The sequence below is a fragment of the Henckelia pumila genome, chromosome 3 (assembly GCF_033568475.1).
Source record: "Henckelia pumila isolate YLH828 chromosome 3, ASM3356847v2, whole genome shotgun sequence".
Classification (NCBI taxonomy): Eukaryota; Viridiplantae; Streptophyta; class Magnoliopsida; order Lamiales; family Gesneriaceae; genus Henckelia; species Henckelia pumila.
In genome coordinates, this window is record NC_133122.1 from 172,855,656 (window position 1) to 172,875,865 (window position 20,210).

The 20,210-nt window shown below is 37.1% G+C and overlaps 1 protein-coding gene across 2 annotated transcripts; it reads left to right on the forward strand.

Moving 5' to 3' along the window:
- The first annotated feature begins 844 nt into the window (after positions 1-844).
- Positions 845-16,331, forward strand: LOC140892673 (calpain-type cysteine protease DEK1). Of its 2 annotated transcripts, none has more exons than XM_073301624.1 (32): positions 845-1,172; positions 1,286-1,427; positions 3,434-3,684; positions 4,245-4,427; positions 4,534-4,669; positions 4,890-5,020; positions 5,133-5,247; positions 5,342-6,320; positions 6,439-6,549; positions 7,264-7,322; positions 7,400-7,562; positions 7,990-8,263; positions 8,382-8,532; positions 8,654-8,765; positions 8,854-9,019; positions 9,166-9,236; positions 9,360-9,451; positions 9,595-9,757; positions 9,849-9,920; positions 10,688-11,065; positions 11,158-11,273; positions 11,358-11,655; positions 11,836-12,155; positions 12,321-12,672; positions 12,817-13,137; positions 13,515-13,619; positions 13,773-13,901; positions 14,271-14,651; positions 14,733-14,870; positions 15,037-15,273; positions 15,378-15,803; positions 15,920-16,331. In XM_073301624.1, exons 2-31 carry the CDS (start codon positions 1,306-1,308, stop codon positions 15,681-15,683), a joined length of 6,432 nt encoding a protein of 2,143 aa, XP_073157725.1. In that variant the 5' UTR covers positions 845-1,172; positions 1,286-1,305; the 3' UTR covers positions 15,684-15,803; positions 15,920-16,331. The 2 variants fall into 2 exon arrangements, with proteins under 2 accessions (XP_073157725.1, XP_073157723.1); XM_073301622.1 differs by having other exon boundaries at positions 15,878-16,330.
- The last annotated feature ends 3,879 nt before the right edge of the window (positions 16,332-20,210 follow it).

The following is a 20,210-nucleotide window of genomic DNA, read 5'->3' on the forward strand; positions in this document are numbered from 1 at the left end:
TTGTTGTTATTACCCCCAATTCATAAACTGGACATGACTCTTTGAAAGTCATTGATCGTTGATTTATTTTTGTGTTAGACACCGTTTGGTTTGAGGTATGGTATAAGTAATATATAGATAAGTAGTATAATGTAATAAAAAATAAATAAGAAATGATAGTTAAAATTGTATTGAATTTGATTGATAGATTATGGTTTATTTGAATTGATTGATTAAATTTTATATAAAAATGTTAAATGACTATTTTGTCCTTTTAACAATAAATAAAATAAAATTTATATTATTTATAAGGGGTAATATAGTAATTTGAATTCAATAATTTGATTGATGTGAGATAAATAATTAATGATTTGATTGATGTAAAATAAATAGTTAAAATATAGATAAATAATATGATGAAAAGAACATGAGATAAGATGAGATGAGTTATACATATATTAGTAATACCGTGAATAAAACGGTCACTTAATGTCAAATGATTATAACGGAGATGGACTTTGACTGTAGACTGTATATTGTACCCAATGATAATGAATTAGTAATTAGGAAGAATGAGTTTATTATTATTATTATTATTATTTTTATTATTATTATTATTATTATTATTGATTTTGATTATAAAGGAATGTAAGCAGCATATTTGGCATACACAAAACGCCACCCTACAACATGACAAACCGGTCCCATTGGTGCGTGTCAACCACGCTCCAAATCCCTCGGACAAAATTCCCAGCTGTTACTTTTGTATTTACAACCACAACCTCAACATATGCAAACTAAAATTCCTGCTTATTATTATTATTATTTTTTTTTAAAAAAGAAGAAAAAATAGAAAGAAATTCGTACTCGTCGCTGCTCTTTCTTTCTTCAACACAGTCTCTCTCTCTCTCTCTCAAAAACCTAAAGCCCTCCATTCCGTTCCGACTCACAATTTGTCAAAAAAGTGTGTATTTTGCTTCTCAAATGCAAGAATTGTTGACTCTCTTCACATTAGCCGCTCCCAATCAAACATAAAAATCTCACTCCAATTTCGGATGTGCTGAAACTAGTAAATTAGGGCAAAACCCTAACCTTTCTTGCAGTTGATTATGCTGTGGCTGCGCATTATGCTGGAAGACTCTAGCTTTCCGAGCTGAAGTCTCGCGGAAATGCTCCGATTTTCACTGAAATAGGTAAGCTGTTTTATTTTCTTGAAAAATCTGCTTCGGCACTCCTCCAAGTTAAGGGTTTCTGCATGTTTTGTACAAGTTGTTAGTATGCGCTTGGTGTTTTTTTGTGACTGTAGGTGAAAGAGAGGGGAAAGAAATGGAAGATGAGCATGAGTTGATCCTAGCATGTGCAATTTCAGGGACACTCTTTTCTGTTCTTGGTGCTGCTTCATTTGTTATACTCTGGTTGGTGAATTGGAGACCTTGGCGCATCTATAGGTAACACAGGATTCTACCTCCTTTTTATATCTCTTACTTTTAATGGATACTCCACTACAAAAAATTATTGCATTTACTAATCTGGTCGATTATTATAATATAGAGCTCCAATGGTGTCAGTGGATTATTACGCTGAATGATAGAGAGATTATGGTTATCCTTGTGTATATTAAAATCGGTTTTCATTTAGATTTTTAGGTGCCCGTGTTACAATAGTTGAATTTGTTGAAATAACATGGGTAAAATTGGGCTCGGTGAATCATTTTTCCATGTGTTACTTTTTCCGCAGGTCACTAACTGATTGTTTAAAAATATTCATTACCAAGTGGAGGATTTCTCCATTTTAAACTGGCTTCGGAAATGCAAGAGTATGCTATGTTCCCTAGTTTCCAAATGTGGGTCGTGAATCTAGGATTTGTTTGTACAACGATTATTCAACTTTGGTTCTTATCAGAAAAAGCAAGTGGACTATTCAAATAAGGAAGGTTCTCGTGAAAAATATTTTCAGATTTGAAATTCTTGTAAACTCTTCTTTCTCTTGTTATCTGCATGAGGTTGATACTTCAAAAAAATCTCACTATACTTTCCTCAAACAATTTTTTTCAAAGATTGACCGGTCTGTTTATATCAAGCTGAAGTACGAGAACAGTATATATGACACTGCATGCTGAATACCACCACATAGTTATCCATTTGTGGTGCTTGTTTTGAAATATTTGGCATGGATTTCCATTTTCCACGTTCTTGCCATTTTATCATGGATAATGAGAAATAGAAATTCGAAACCAAACATTCTAGTTGTCTAAATGGTCAAGTATGTCTCTTGGCCAGCCTTTGGAATTGAACTGGTGTGAAATTCTGTGGTATATTCTGTTCTAGTTGTCTTTTAGTAATCTAATTGTTTAAGTATGTCTCTTGGCGAGCCAATGGAGTTGAACTGGTGGACAATTTTTGGGTGTATTTGTTTGTCTCAAACTGGTTGTAAAGTTAGAATGCTCTTACAGTTTCTAGGATCTTAGGAGAATGTATGTGTCAATAGTTGTGCCTCTTCTGTGGCTCCTTTTTATTTATATGCGGTTTTACAGGGTGAGTGCAAAAGAAGCACAATTGAGACATGGATGGTTTTTCATTCACCATGCCTTTCTGATTTTTCTTCCTTTTTGCCTATCAAAATTATTCATTTGAAATATTGTGTAAGTTATTTTCCTACACTAATTTTCGCATTTTCCTTTTCTTCTTCAGTTTTCTTATTCTGGTCTCGACCTTCACACTGCTCGACTGAAAAAATCTTATGGAGTAAGAATGTTAGTGCTGTTTTAGTTGCTAAACATAGTGTCTTGGGATTCGTTCACCTAATTGTTAGCATAAAGAGGAAAATCAACAATTGGGTTCTACATATGAGATAGGGTTTCTGAAGAAACTGTACTGTTTCTTAATGGTACCTATGACAATCTACCTTGATTTGTTTTGTGATTTATTTACTTTTCCTTTCATCTCTCACTTTTCTTGACTACTTTGTATCATTTCAATATGTGTAAATATGCTTTGCTTATGTATGTGTTTTTTCCTAAATTGATGTAGAAAAGCCTTTAAGGGGGGAAATATATGTTAAGGATCTCATAACTAAATGTAATCTCAATTTACTAATCTGGAGAAAGTTGCCCTTCTGCAGCATCTTCTTTATCACATTGCCATTATTGGCTTTTTCTCTATTTGGTTTTAAAAGTTGTTACCGAGAGACTGTAGTATGCTCTTGTAATTTTAACTGCATGATGATTTGACATGACATTAATAGTATGGATAGGATGGCCTTTGAACTGATTATGGTGTTTCTATGTAACTTATTATAGATTAAAATTTCTTATTTAGATTTACTTCATGTCTTTCCTTTGTGCACAAGAACATCAGACCCTTGGTTTACCATCAATCTTCCACTTGAGGATAGGACATACTTTTGTGGGTTCATGAAGAACTTTAACTGAATTTTCCTCATCATTGTGTTTCAGTTGGATCTTTGCTAGAAAATGGCCAGATTTTGTTCAAGGTTCGCAGCTGGGAGTATTATGTGGGCTTCTTTCCCTTGGTGCTTGGATAATTGTCATTTCACCGGTAGTTGTGGTGATCATATGGGGTTGCTGGTTAATAGTGATATTAGGGCGAGACTTGATTGGTCTAGCTGTTATAATGGCTGGAGTTGCTCTACTTTTGGCATTCTATTCTGTGATGTTATGGTGGAGAACCCAGTGGCAAAGCTCAAGTATGTATCTCTTATTTTTTATTCTTTATTTTGGAACTTTTGATATGAAAACAAAATTTCTGGGTGCAAATTTTAATTTGTCCTTTGGAGGACCCATGAAATTTTACCCAATTTCATTGAGTCCATTTTGGAGAAGCTAATTGATATAAAAGCCCATTTAATACGAGTCTTAACAGACGGAGAGTCTGTGTATAATGGAATCAGGAAGAATAATATATCCACTGCTTCTGTTACTCTTTCTCCAAGCCCGCAACCCTTGTTGTTGGTCTGGATGCTCGCTTATGTGTTTTATTGGTCTAAATGTTGCATTTTTACCCATTGCATGGACATGTTTCTTTTAGTTGTTGACCCTCTGTTGTTCCTGCCCTTTAAGCTTTAACTCAGTTGAAATTTCTGTCATTTGTACATAATGCTATAAATTATTTGAATTTACACCAATGTTGCTCAGCCATTCCGTCCAATTCCCTTAATGCACATTGTCCATTGAACTAAACTCTGCATGACACTTTATGGATACATTCACCCCCAAAATAATTAATCTGCATGGAAACCTTGAACAGGGGCTGTTGCTGCTCTTCTGCTTCTGGCTGTTGGATTGCTTTGTGCATATGAGCTTTGTGCCGTGTATGTTACAGCAGGTGCAAAAGCATCTGAGCGGTATTCATCTTCAGGATTTTTCTTTGGTGTGTCAGCAATTGCCCTTGCAATCAACATGCTTTTCATTTGCAGAATGGTTTTCAATGGTAAGTCATTATTTTGGTTTTGGGCATCAAAACTGCTTCCTCAGTTGGTATTGTCTTTTCATTTGATATTTGTGTTTTTGGCAATCCTCTTGCACGACTTCTTCAGGAAATGGTTTAGATATCGATGAATATGTCAGAAGGGCATATAAGTTTGCTTATTCAGATTGTATTGAAGTGGGTCCAGTTGCTTGCTTACACGAACCGCCAAATCCGAATGAGTTATATCCTCGACAATCTAGCAGGCAAGTCCTTTGTCTCGTTGGATTTCTCTTCAGACACTCTTTTGCATTATGCTTTTGCTAAAAACATTTACTTGTTCAATTGCTTATTGGTTACTTGTATGTATAATTCAACTTTATATAAATTTAATTCCATCATCTTGTGGATACACCTATTTTGTTTTATGTTTATCGTTAATCTTTGATTGCCATAGATTTTTTTTCCTCATTTGATTCTCTACAGGGCATTGCACCTTGGGCTTCTCTATTTTGGTTCTCTTGTAGTTCTGCTTGTATATTCCATCTTGTATGGCCTGACAGCCAAAGAATCACATTGGCTTGGAGCGATTACCTCAGCAGCAGTTATTATTCTTGGTATATCCATCGGAAATAATAGAGTTTGTTGTTTCCATTTCTGTATTATGCAGTTTTGTTGTTCTCCTGAGTCTTGACAGATCATATCATCCTATTTTTCTTTCTTTGGTAGATTGGAATGTGGGAACATGCCTGTATGGGTTCAAGCTTCTCAAAAGTCGCGTTGCTGCACTTTTTGTAGCGGGGGCATCTCGTGTCTTCCTGATATGTTTTGGAGTTCATTATTGGTTTGTCATCCTCAGTGACTAGATATTATACTTTTGATGAACTTTCATTTTACTTGACTTAGTTATATTGACTTCCACCTCAATCTTGTTACAGGTATCTTGGACACTGTATTAGTTATGCTGTTGTCGCATCTGTGCTGCTAGGTGCTGCTGTTTCTCGTCATTTATCAGTCACTAATCTGTCAGCTGCGAGAAGAGATGCGTTAGAGAGCACAGTAATTCGTCTTAGAGAAGGATTTCGGAGAAAGGAGCAAAACTGTTCATCCAGCTCATCCGAAGGCTGTGGTTCGAGTGTGAAACGTAGTAGTAGTGCAGAAGCAGGTCAACTTGGTAACGGTGCAGCACCTTGTACTGGTGATATTAATTGTTGGAATAATGTTGATGGGATTCATAGTGAAAACAGCATGGATAGTGGGAGACCGAGTTTTGCTTTACGTAGTAGTTCTTGTCGTTCTGTAGTTCAAGAAACTGAAGTTGGGCCATCATCTACGGATAAAAATGTTGATCACAATAGCTCTTTGGTAGTTTGTTCTAGTAGTGGCCTGGAAAGCCAGGGATGTGAGTCCAGTGCATCTAATTCTCTTAATCAAGCATTAGATTTGAATTTAGCCCTTGCATTCCAAGAGAAGTTGAATGATCCGAGAATTACTTCTATTTTGAAAAGAAGAGCAGCACATGGAGAGCTGGAACTTACCAGTTTATTACAAGATAAAGGTCTAGACCCTAATTTTGCTGTGATGCTGAAGGAGAATGGATTGGATCCGATGATACTTGCATTACTGCAAAGAAGTAGTTTGGATGCGGATAGAGATCACCGTGACAATAATAACACGACTGTGATTGACTCAAACATAGTTGACAATATTGCACCTAATCAAATTTCATTCTCAGAAGAACTTAGGCTCCATGGATTGGAGAAGTGGCTCCAGCTATGTAGACTAGTTCTGCACTACATAGCTGGTACCCCGGAACGGGCATGGCTTCTCTTCAGTTTTGTCTTTAGCATGGAGACAACAATGGTAGCTATTTTCCGCCCGAACACCATTAAATTGATAAATGCTACACATCAACAGGTAACCGGCATGACTATGCAAAATATGCCCTAAAGTATTTATGACAATGCCATTAAGAAACTTGCATGTGCTTATTCTCTACTTTCTCATTTACAAGCTTCACATGCTTCTGCTACAGTTTGAATTTGGCATTGCCGTGCTGTTGTTGTCTCCTGTTGTCTGGTCAATCATGGCTTTCCTTAGGTCACTGCAATATGAAGAATTGTCCATGACTTCAAAACCTCGGAAGGTAATGGTATTATGTTGTTAAAGTTTTCTTTTCTTCTCTTTTCATGGATTGATATTTTCTAATTCGATGGACCTGCTTGTAGTATTAGTTTAAACACTCTCAACTTATTTGGCTACGGTTGGATGTTGTTAAGCTGAAGTATTGAAGGCACCATTTGGTTCGTGTGATTTGATGATGAATGTTGTATGTTATAGGGATGATAAATCAATATTTATGGATGCTAAAATAATTTAAGACTTTATGGTTGGTAGAACTTGTGCCAAATGCTGGATGAAACAAACATGTGTTAACAATTAATGGCTCATTCTACGCACGAAATGTTGTCTGAGTACCATTTCATAGGCCCCCATCTCCTTTCTGCTCTTAAATCATTCAATCCACAAATTATTTAGTATACGTTCTCGGTTGTCAAATGATCTTTTTGGCTTGTGTAGAATGACGCTTTGGAAGAATAGTGCTATTCTAAGTTCTAACCCCGTAAATAACGTCAGGATGTGTTTATGTACAATCTGCTTGTCCATGGAGCCTCGTATATTTCCTTATTGTTCCTGCAAACATTCTACTTTTAGGTGTTGCATTTTCTTAATGATTAGTATTTCAAATGTTCTAATGCAAAAGCATAATTTCATGTTATGTAATTCCTCACCGTTGTCTGTTAGGATTTATGCTAGCATTCAGGTTTATGTATTTTCTGTTATCTTTCATCTTATGCAGTATGGCTTTGTGGCTTGGCTGGTGAGCACCTCAGTAGGATTGCTGCTCTCCTTCTTGAGGTATGACGTCTTGATTCCATGTGCCTGTTGTTTTAGTTGCTGACTTGAACCCAATCCTGATTGTCAATGGTTTGCAGCAAGTCGTCAGTTCTTCTGGGATTATCTTTGACGGTTCCTCTTATGGTAGCATGCCTTTCTGTTGGCATTCCCATATGGATAAGCAATGGTCACCAGTTTTGGGTTTCTGGAGGTGGTAGTGAAGACAGCATACAGAATCATAGAATGACTGGGAAGATGGAGGTATAATATTATCCTTTTAACTTTAGCTGTTTTGTTTTTTTCTGTTCTTGCTCAAGTTATTGAGCTGGATTCTGGAGATTCTGTTCCAATGTGATTGAATTCTACTGCTTTACTTGTTTTTCCCGAAATGAAAAATTCCTCCATATTTTTTATCCCACTTCACTTCTCACTGTTGCTATTAAAGATGGATCATTTTAGCATTTCTTAGAAACCATTCAGTGGATTTGAACTGTTTGTGCACTGTTGCTTGTTTTGAATTATATGGTCATTTGTGGATTCTGGCGTGAGATTTCAGTGGATTCAGTTGTATAATTGATTACTGTTAACAATATGTGCATATTTGTGTTTTTCGTGGTTGTGGAATTTATGACTTCCTTTGTACTTTCTTTCGTTTGGTATTAACGACATTACTGTAATTTAATGGCAGAGAATCGTTCTTTTCATTTGCATGTCCTTGTTTGCTGGATCTGTGCTGGCTCTTGGTGGAATCATATCTGCTAAGCCTTTAGATGATTTAAGCTACAAGGGGTGGACTGGATATCAGAATCATGTTTCTTCTCCCTATACATCATCAGTCTATATTGGCTGGGCAATTGCTTCGATGATCGCCTTAATAGTGACTGGTGTGCTGCCAATTGTTTCATGGTTTTCGACTTACCGATTTTCCTTATCATCTGCTTGTTGTATCGGATTGTTTGCAGGTGAAGTATGATTTACTATTTAGATCTTGTACCCAAATCTCTGAAGCATCATCTTTTACTTGATGCTGTTTATTGGCATTATATAGCTTTACAATACTAAAATCTTGTTTTGTTGTAGCTGTCCTTGTGTCGTTTTGTGGGGTATCATATGTGAAAGTTGTGAATTCAAGAAATGACCAGGTTCCAACAAAGGCTGACTTTCTCGTTGCTTTGCTTCCGTTAACTTGCATGCCTGCAATATTATCACTATGTTCCGGTTTGCTCAAATGGTATGTGAAGCAGATGTACTGTCTGACTGGATTGTTGCTTTATTCCTTCATAATTGGTTTCAGTTGATGGTATGTTTAAGCATGATTCAAAGACTATAACACCCTAGATATACTATTGCAGGAAAGATGACAACTGGAAACTTTCTCGTGGTGCTTACATATTTATTACGATCGGTCTTGTTTTGTTGCTTTCTGCCATTTCAGCAATTATAGTTACGATTCATCCATGGACGGTGAGCTAGCATTTTCACTGAGTTTGCATGCCAAATTAAATTTCATTTCAGCTCCACCTAACATGATGTTTTGTTCTACTGCCTACAGATTGGTGTATCATTCCTTTTAGTGGTGCTGCTTTTGGTTCTGGCAATCGGTGTTATTCATTACTGGGCTTCAAACAACTTTTACTTGACACGGTTTCAAATGTTGTGTGTGTGTTTCCTTGCATTTCTTTTGGCTTTGGCGGCATTCTTTGTTGGCTGGTTTCAAGGTGAAAGCTTTTAAAAAAATCCTATGTTACTGACAGAATAAGCTACATTGTTGACTTCTCTCATCTACTTTATTGAATTCCATAAATATGTACCTTTGAAGAATTCTTGCGTATGAAATAACATTATAAAGTTGTTTTTTTCCCAGATAAGGCTTTTGTTGGGGCGTCTGTTGGTTACTTCTCATTTCTTTTCCTTTTGGCTGGAAGGGCATTGACAGTGAGTAACATCTTGCATAAAACAGCTGCAGCGATATGCCGCTTTAGTTTATCTAGTCTTTGGGACAATTGTATTCAAATTGACTTTTGGTGCATCTACATTTATCACTATACTACTTTGCAGGTTCTTCTTTCACCTCCTGTTGTTGTTTATTCTCCTAGAGTGTTGCCTGTATATGTTTATGATGCTCACGCGGATTGTGGAAAAAATGTCAGGTTTGTTACGTTCCTTCGTTAACATCATATTAGTTTCATCTTTCCAACATGTGTGACTTCTCAGGTCTTTTTTTTTAATATGAATGTCTCAGCTAGTTGCTGCATAACATTCTATTTGTGTTCAATCGTTCTTCTGTTTCCAGTGCTGCTTTTCTCGTGCTCTATGGGATTGCACTGGCTACTGAAGGTTGGGGTGTTGTTGCCAGCTTAAAAATTTACCCACCTTTTGCTGGTGCTGCCGTATCAGCAATTACACTTGTTGTGGCTTTTGGCTTTGCTGTCTCAAGATCGTGTTTAACTCTCGAGGTTTTGCAGTCTACCTGGCACTTATCTACACAATTTAGCATTTGTAACTCTGGAATAGTCACAATTCGCTCTAATGTATAATTCTTTTCAGATGTTGGAGGATGCGGTTCACTTCCTTAATAAGGAAACTCTCATCCAGGCAATTGCGAGATCTGCCACCAAGGTGCGGGTAGTAGTTAACATGATAACATCTTAACACCAATGTTTATTTTGCATTCTTGTTTAAAAGAAGTAAATGAGTGAGTTAAATTTGCTATTCTCAAATCTATGAATCTTAAATCTGTCTTAAATCTGTCTTTCTCAATGAAAACAATTCAAAATGTGGATAAAAAGGTGGAGCAGTTTCAGATTCATGTTAAAAAGTAAATGGCTTCCAATCTTCATTTGGTGTGCCTAATGTAGCAAAACACAAAATTCAAATGTGGGATCTGGCACATTAATATGCTCACGAACCTGTCCAAGTTGTTTCTAGACATAATGAGGCTTAATTTGGTATTCAAAGACTTTTGAGGTTCGAGAAAACTTTTACAAGTTATTTGAACGCTGGGGGCTTGAAGCCTTGGATGATTATATACTTTGTTGTTTGCATGCATTCTAATTTGATTGTGTTTAACTAGTTATATGTTTTATGTTTAGTGTTCACATAATTGCTTAAACTGAGATGTATTTTACATTGAATGTGTGTGTGAATGCGTGAATACGTATACGTATAGTGGTTCCTTGCCATCTCTTGAAACTTCCAAGAATTACTATGTCCCTTGTAGCAGGGGGGATTTTGTTTGTAGAAGGTGATTTTGGTTTCGTAAAGGCCATTCCATTCCATTCCGTTTCAATCCAAAAGTTGTTCTGCTAATCACTCTGAAATCTGGAACTTTTGGTTGTCTGATGACTGCATTCTTGCTTGGTTTAAAGTTCACTTATCCAATGCAGACTAGAAATGCATTATCTGGGACATACTCTGCTCCTCAGAGGTCAGCTAGTTCAGCTGCACTGTTGGTTGGAGACCCTACTATTGCCCGGGATAGGGCAGGCAACTTCGTGCTTCCCAGGGCTGATGTCATGAAATTAAGAGATCGTTTGAGAAATGAAGAACTGGCTATTGGGCCATTCTTCTCCAGACTGAGATGTTGCAACATTTTACGTCATGAAGCCACCAGTGACCTGGGTCACAGGAGAGAAATGTGTGCCCATGCTAGAATTCTCGCTCTTGAAGAAGCTATTGATACCGAGTGGGTTTATATGTGGGATAAGTTTGGTGGTTATCTGCTTCTTCTGCTTGGTTTGACTGCTAAAGCAGAAAGGGTGCAGGTAGTCACTGCTATATTTCTGCTGTCAGTGGGTGAATATTCTTGTTTTGTCTGCTGATGATCATATTCTTTCTTCTTTTTTTCCTTATCCAGGATGAGGTTCGTCTGAGACTGTTTCTAGATAGCATAGGATTTTCGGATTTAAGTGCTAAAAAAATTAAGAAGTGGATGCCTGAAGATCGTAGACAATTTGAGATTATACAGGAGAGGTTGAAAAGTTCCTATTTATAAATCTTGTGGATTTTCATTACTTTTTCCTGGTTATTCACATTTTTCTTAATTGGTTCCTGTAGTTATATAAGAGAGAAGGAGATAGAGGAGGAAGTTTTGATGCAGAGGCGCGAAGAGGAAGGAAGAGGTAAAGAAAGGAGAAAGGCTCTTCTGGAGAAAGAGGAACGCAAATGGAAGGAGATAGAAGCTTCTCTCATATCAAGCATTCCAAATGCTGGCAGCAGAGAAGCAGCAGCGATGGCAGCTGCTGTTCGTGCTGTAGGTGGTGATTCAGTGCTAGATGATTCCTTTGCGCGGGAGCGGGTCTCTAACATTGCTCGTAGGATACGATCAACTCAGTTATCTCAACGTGCACTTCAGGTCACTATTATGTTGTAATGTACTTTGCTTCTTAAATGGCGCGCCAAACTCCGTATATTTGAGATTTTAGTATAACCTATCATGTAAGATATTGTTGCAGTCATATTTGACCGCCCATGATTATCTTGACGAAGTAAATTTCTGCTGACAGTGTTCCTTTCTCTAAATTTATTATTGCAGACTGGACTTGCTGGAGCTGTATGTGTGCTTGATGATGAGCCCACTACAAGTGGCAGGCACTATGGTCAGATCGATCTTAGTTTATGTCAGAGCCAGAAAGTTAGCTTCTCAATCTCCGTGATGGTTCAGCCTGAGTCTGGGCCAGTTTGTCTATTGGGCACTCAATTTCAGAGCAATATATGTTGGGAAATTCTTGTGGCTGGTTCTGAACAAGGAATTGAAGCTGGACAAGTTGGCCTTCGTCTGATCACAAAAGGTGATAGACAGACATTCGTTTCCAAGGAATGGAGTATAAGTTCATCCAGTATTGCAGATGGAAGGTGATGACCTATTTTCTTGCCACCATCAATATACTCCAATATTTTCATTTGCATCTTTGTTTTTAATTTTTTTGTCATCTATTCCCCTTTTGTCATCGAGTGTCAGTACTTCTTCAATGGGTTTTACCTGTCTTCATGCTTTATCTTAGATTCACTCTCTTGCAGGTGGCATGTTGTCACAATGACAATTGATGCCAATTTAGGTGAGGCAACTTGCTTCATCGATGGTGGTTATGATGGATATCAGACTGGGCTGCCACTCAACATCGGTAATGGTGTGTGGGAACTAGGAACAGATGTTTGGATTGGTGTTAGACCACCCATAGATATGGATGCATTTGGGAGGTCTGACAGTGAGGGAACTGAATCCAAGATGCATTTGATGGATGTTTTCCTTTGGGGAAGGTGCTTGAACGAAGATGAGATTGCTTCTCTGCCAGCCGCCATGGGTTCTGGAGATTACAACTTTACCGATTACCTGGACGATAACTGCCACTGGGCAGATTCACCTCCTAGGGTTTGTGCTTAAGTTTGCATCTCTGTTCCCCCCCTCCCTTTTTCTCTCTTACAATTTTCGCTTGCTTCAAACTTCCATACGAGTTGCCATACACCTTGGTGCTAACCTGTTTTCTGATTGTTCTTCTGTGCCATTTTATATTAGGTCGAGGACTGGGAGAGTGATCCCGCTGAGGTTGATCTCTATGATAGAGATGAGGTAGACTGGGATGGGCAATATTCAAGTGGGAGGAAGAGGAGGGTAGATCGGGAAGGGATTGTTGTAGATGTTGATTCTTTCACCAGAAGATTGAGGAAACCTAGGATAGAGACTCAGGAGGAAATCAATCAACGTATGCACTCAGTCGAGTTGGCTGTTAAGGAAGCTCTCTTGGCAAGAGGAGAATCACAGTTTACTGATCAAGAGTTCCCCCCAAATGATCGTTCATTGTTTGTCGATCCAGGAAATCCCCCATCGAAGTTGCAGGTAACTTATTCCATCAACTAGTGTTTTTGTACGCAGTGCCCGCTTATACAGTTGAAATATTTATCTGACTATGATAATTTTTGTTATTTTCAAATTAATTATTTTTCCATATATTTTTCAAGACTGATGGGCTATCTAAAAATTCAAAGAGAAAAACTATTACAGGAAAATTTTAAAAAGTCATCAATGAAGTTGTATAATGAGGATATTGTAATTTTAAATAAGGCTTCACCAAATCAATTAAAACTTAATAGTACAGGGCTATCAAGTTTAATTAAATAGTAAGATTTTTCTTCTGACGTAGGCTTATTTAAACCAGTCACTGCTATTTCGCTATACTATCTTTGTTGCTTATTTTAGCTGGATGTTTCTCATAGGTTGTCTCTCAATGGATGAGACCTACTGAAATAGTCAAAGATAAGCATCTGGATTCTATTCCACGCTTATTTTTCGGAACAGCAAATCCTTCTGATGTTTGTCAGGTCTTTCACTTGCATGTTCTCCCTTCCACCCTATTTCCGTTTTCCCTCTCTTTCTATGCGTATGGTCCTCATACAGGTTGAGGGGGCATTGCCTCTGTGCCATATGATCCTTGTTTCATTCTTAATTTTTTTCTTGTAATCTACATTGAATAGGGTCGATTGGGCGATTGTTGGTTTTTGAGTGCTGTTGCTGTTCTGGCTGAGGTTAAACGCATATCAGAAGTCATTATCACACCAGCCTACAATGAAGAAGGAATCTATACAGTTCGTTTTTGTATTCAGGTGGTTTAATTTTTTTAGTCACATTTGTTTTGTTAAATTGTTATCTTTCTTTTGTCAGAAACGGTCTTGTTTTTTCCATAAGAATTTGGGAACCACTCTTAAAGGTGTTTTAAATGATATGTAAGCAGTGAAGGTCGCCTCTCCCGATTACATTTTTTTATGTTGTCATATGTGGAGTTTCATTTCAGTGCCTTCGCTGCTTCTGCTGCAGTTTTGGAAAGCTATTCCCATTGTTCAGAGAGTAGTATGATACTCAGACTCTGCAAGTCCTTGGGCCTTTTTTTTTAAAATTTTTTTTAACTGAAGGTTAGGGTAAATTGGTATTGGCTGGTTTATTTTGAAACTGACACTCGCTTTAATTAATGTCAGGGGGAATGGGTTCCTGTTGTTGTAGATGACTGGATTCCTTGCGAATCACCTGGAAAACCCGCATTTGCAACCAGCCGAAAGGTGAATGAATTGTGGGTCTCTGTACTCGAAAAGGCATATGCTAAGCTCCATGGTTCATATGAAGCGCTAGAAGGTGGTCTTGTCCAAGATGCTCTAGTAGACCTTACTGGAGGTGCTGGGGAGGAGATCGATATGAGATGTTCTCAATCCCAGATTGATCTTGCAAGTGGAAGACTATGGTCTCAACTGTTGCGCTTTAAACAAGAGGGATTTCTGCTTGGTGCTGGTAGCCCTTCAGGGTCAGATGTGCATGTTTCTTCTTGTGGAATCGTGCAAGGACATGCGTACTCAATATTGCAAGTATGTTTTCCCACTTTGTATCTGTGATATCTCGATAACTTTGAACACTTCGATTACTTCTTTGGTATCCTAATTGCACAGGTACGTGAAGTGGACGGCCACAAACTTGTTCAGATCAGAAATCCTTGGGCTAGCGAGGTTGAGTGGAATGGCCCTTGGTCTGATGCTTCCCCTGAATGGACTGATAGGATGAAGCACAAGCTTAAGCATGTACCTCAGGTTATTGAACTTCTGCTCCCTTTAATTGGTCTTTGAATATTGTGCGGTTTTACAGAGGATGTCATCCTCTGAAATTAGCATCATATGCTATTCTTACTTGCATGAACTTAACATTCGAAAACTTTTGTCTTTCATTTGACTATCTGATGATGTGAATTTGGAACAGGCAAAAGATGGTATATTTTGGATGTCGTGGCAAGATTTTCAAATTCATTTCAGGTCAATATACGTATGTCGCGTCTACCCATCTGATATGACTTATTCCCTCCATAGTCAGTGGCGTGGCTACAGTGCTGGAGGCTGCCAAGACTATGATACATGGCATCAAAATCCACAATTCCGGTTGAGGGCCACTGGACCTGATGTATCGTTACCTATTCACGTTTTCATTACCTTAACTCAGGTACAGCCTTTCTATGTACAGGAATTCGACGTTTGGACATTGAGATCTTTCATTCCATTTGTTTAATAATACCATACTTACATGACCTTGACCATTATTGCTAGGGGGTGAGTTTCTCGAGAACAACCGCAGGTTTCAGGAATTACCAATCAAGCCATGATTCAATGATGTTCTATATAGGCATGCGGATTCTTAAGACACGAGGCCGCCGTGCTGCCTACAATATTTACATGCATGAATCAGTTGGAGGAACTGATTATGTTAATTCTCGGGAAATATCATGTGAAATGGTCCTGGATCCTGATCCGAAGGGGTACACGATAGTTCCCACAACAATACACCCTGGAGAAGAGGCACCCTTTGTTTTATCTGTATTCACTAAATCCTCGGTAGTGCTTGAAGCCTTATAGCTTGCAGTCCATCGGGTTCAGTATCTGCAGAAGGAGAAGTCTGCCTTGCTTGGCTATGTCGTGGCCATTCATGTGCATCCCTAATCAGACACGAGCAAAAAAAGGCAGCAGAGTGTCATGGTAAGAATTTTGTCAAGTTGGACTAATCATACTGGTTTCATGGTCTGTCATCATCCTTTCTTCTATTTTTCCAGTACTGAAATTGACACCAGGCAAATGAACCCTCGATCTTTCAGCCAAGCTGTACATGCAATCACATTATTTGTCGTGGAATTGCTACCATCTGTTGGGATTTGTGAACAGCGGCATCAGTTCATGGTTATTTTAGGCGATCTAATCTGACCCGCCTTCGCCACCAAGGTTAAAACTGTGCATACAAAGGCAAAGTATAGGAGGTAGTAGTAGCATTATAATTGTAAATGAGCAGCAAGGAGAATAGGGTAACACTTATTCCTGTTAGGTATTTATAGGTTTACAAAAATACCAAATGTGGGTGGCTGAATCATCCATCAGCTACAATTTTGAGGCTTTAGATAGGTGACCGAAGCTCATTGTATAAACATTTAATCTTTTTCTAACCGTAATCCAACCTCCTTTTAATCTATCTGACACTGCTGCCCATCTCCATAATTTAAGAACGGTCTCGAGAGGACGTTTAAGGAAAACCAGCGATGAATTTACATTTGTGTCATGAACTAAAGTATTTGTTAGTGTATGGCATGAGATACGAACTTCTAGCAAATGAGTCGCACCATTTTGCCTATTTTATTATTATATCTATTAAATTGAATAAATAGTAGGGCAAAGTTTCGTATTTCATTCTAATGGATGTCCAAATTTACTCTTTGTTATTCTTCCAAAAGTATTTAAAAATCAATGTGAATAAAAGAAAATTGTTAACTCAAAAACTTCTCATGTTCTCTTCCAATTATTCGTTATCGTGACCACTATCACATTATCTTAACAAAATTTATAATTAAATTTAAATTTATGAAATTTTTTAATTACAAACAATATAGATTTTATGTACTTGCATTGTATGTGTTCCGTGTAGGGGTGGAATCGGGTTGGGATCTGTCCTGTAATTTCTTTACCAGATTCTCGTCCCGATAGGAATTGAAATATTTTTTTTCTCTCGATCCCGCACCCGAGAAGTGTCGGGACCCCGTCGGGTCGGGAGAGGGTAATCCCAAATAATATTTTTTTTAAAAAAAATTTTATGAAATTTTTTTTTTAAAAAAAATTATAAAGAAAATCAAACAATTTCTTAATACATTACAAATAAATTAAAATTTCTTTGTATATAACCATTAAAAAACTAAAAAATCTTTTTAGTACATTACAAATAAACTAAAACTACTTGATTAATAAAAAACATATAATTATTTATAATAATAAAAAAAACAAAATAAAAATTTATAACTCAATGTTAATATTAAAAATGATAAATATAAAAAAATTATATGGTATATAATTATAAAACATTAATATAAAAACATAAAATTAAAAAAAAATTATTTTTTTAATTAAAAAATATTATTAAAAAAATATTATTTTTATATTCGGGTCGGGTCGGGAATCCCGTCGAAAATAGTTGCATATCCCGATCCCGAAATTGATCGGGTCGAAAAAAATACCGACCACTCGGGTCGGGAAAAGTTCGAAACGGAAACGAGTTGGGAATCGAGACGGGTCGGGATTTATGTGAAATTTGCCATCCCTACTTCCGTGTCCTATAAATTAAAAATTCACACTATTCTGCCACTTTTTTTAATCAAATTGTTAAATTAATAATTAATGCAATATATTTGTTAAAAAAATCGAGTAAGAAATTGCTGGGTAATTCATTGTACATGATGGGTAATAACCCAATTTTAAGGATAAATTATTAAAGCCCATTTATCTATCAAGCACATCGAAAGTTCTATAGATTGCCATTTTTCTCAAGTGGAAGGGTAAATTCTCATTTGATCCCCATTATGAATATTTAGCTCTTGCAGGGTTTAAATGACAAATATTTAGCTTTAAAATGCAAAAAAAATTAAAAAATGGTTTGATTGCTTTTTTATACCACGAATATTTCTCTATAAATACTAGTATTTTCGTGCTCGCGTTGCGTGCTTGTAAAGTTCGTGTTTTTTAAAAGAAAAACAAAAAGAGAAAAAATAAATTGTAAAATAAAAAATAAAAAAATATAGTGGTTTCGTTAATAAATAATCACTAAAACAAAATAAATACATTAATTTTACATGTGTGTTGTATTTTCGTTAATAAAAAGACAATACAGGTCACAAAGTTAATGTAATTTCGGTAAACAATAAAACATCTAATGACTAAAAAAAGATAAACTCATATAAAATGACTAATTTTCCAAATAATTTTGGTTTTGTTGCGAATTAAGTTAGGATATAATCGAAATTTTATATAAAAATTCACTAATTAATTGAAAGTTAGGTTATGAAAGGGTAGATAGCTACTATAATAATATAGTAAGATTTGCATCACTCTCCATTTCAAGTAAGTGACTTCTTAATATTTAAAAGCTCTCTACTTTTGGTTATTTCAAGAGGTGATCACTGACCTGAGCATCAGAGGGTTTTTGCCGAGTGGTCACCCGACGTCTCTAACGTTCGTTCGTGAAGCAGGTGACAATCTCGAAGAGATCAAATATTGTATTTCAAATTTTTTAGGGGACATGTTGGAGCAGGAGTTCATCCGAGTTCCAGAACTCCTGATTTGGTAGACCACCCGAATCCCCCTGATTCAGATAGTCAATTTTGTTGCTCGCTTCAGCTTGGTGCTGTCTGTGGCAAATTCTATTCACTAAGGATGCAGACAAGGTCACATGCTGCTCATAACACCGAGGGTCTTCAAGAGCTCACCTCTTGATCTCCAACAACAAAAAAGGTTTCTTATCAATCCTACTGCCCTAAAAGCCATGATGGAGGAAGTTGCCTCACGTGCCCCGGCGAAGCAGTAGCTCGTTATTTGGCAACTCAGCAACAGAGTCAGGGCGGTAGGCAAAACCTGAATAGCGAGGTGCCTCTATCTCGCCACCTATAAAGAAGTCAAGTGGAAAAAGGGAGTAGGATGCAACAATGTGCAATTATCCAACGCTAGGAGGAAGACTGTGTTTCAAGACGACGAGGGAGATAGCCATGGGCCCTCACGTCAAGAGTTTCGTATTGAGGAGGGAGGAGAAAGTACTTTGGCAATCCTGCTGGCCCAGAACAACACATTCACTACTGCTGATGTGGTGATATTTTCCCATATTTACTTGAGTTAATTTGTATAATTAAAAGAATTTGCAGTGATTAAATTGATTTTATAGTTCCTAATCATTGGTTTTCGATTTGATGTAGGAAGAAGAGAAGAAGTTGACAAAAAAAATAAGAATAAGAGTCGAAAAGAGAAGCAAAACATAAAGTTTTGCGCTCGAGCGGCTAGAAAAATTTCGAGGATGGGCAGAAGTATTCGTGCTCGAGCTGTAGAATATACCTGCTCGAGCGCAAAAGGGAATACAGGGCAGCGCCCCTGTGCTGCTGAGCGGCACAGCTACGCTGCGAAGAAGAGGAACCAGCGCCCTGCGCTTGAGGAGCGACGCAACTGCACCATGGGGAATAATGGGAATGGCGTAGCTGCGCTGCTTGGAAAGAACATAATTAAAAGAGCAGAAAGTTGCGCGCTCGAGCGGCAACTTTTACCCGCTCGAGCGTGTTCGAGATAAGGAAATATATTTTTTAAAAGGAAAGCAAGATTGAAAGGACTCTAGGTTATTTTTATAGATGAAAACTCACGAAATTCAACAGAAATAAGATGGTAGAAGACTCAAAACACATCTTGGCGGCTAGATTTTCCTCCCTTGTTCATAGATTATTTTTGTTCATCAATTTTCTAGAGATTTCATGGCCCTTCGTGGCTAAGGTTTAATTCTTGGTTGAGGAAGACGAATCTTTGAAGTTTTATTTTCCTTGCGAGATTTTTACACTTTCATTGTTTGATTTTAGTTTGAATATCAAGAGTTGTTTGAGTATATTTATCATGCTTGTGTGTTTGATTATTAACTTGATCACCTAGTAATTTTCTCATACAATCTACAGCTAAATTACATATCAAATCCGTAATTGTTTGATCACTCTAATTTGTGAAGCAACTGCGATTGATAATTTCTGTTTTTGAATATATTAATTTGTAGGAATATCTCTTGACTAGATTAAATACAACCGCCTGTGCTTGTGTTGTTTAGCTTCATCAATCTCACTAGTTTTAATGCTACCTTGTATTTAAACCTTAATCGCTTGTATTTTGGTTGATTCATTGGTAAGAGTTAATATTAGAACGCTTGCTTCTATTTAACTGAAATTAAGGTGATATAAAAATTTATATTTCAATGATGAATATTCAAATATGAATTTATTATTTTTAGAGAATCGATGATCGAGTTAATAAATTTCAAGGGCGTAGTCGACCGATACCAAGACTGGTTAAATTAATTGTTAGTAAAGTTAAATTTTAATCTTGCATGCT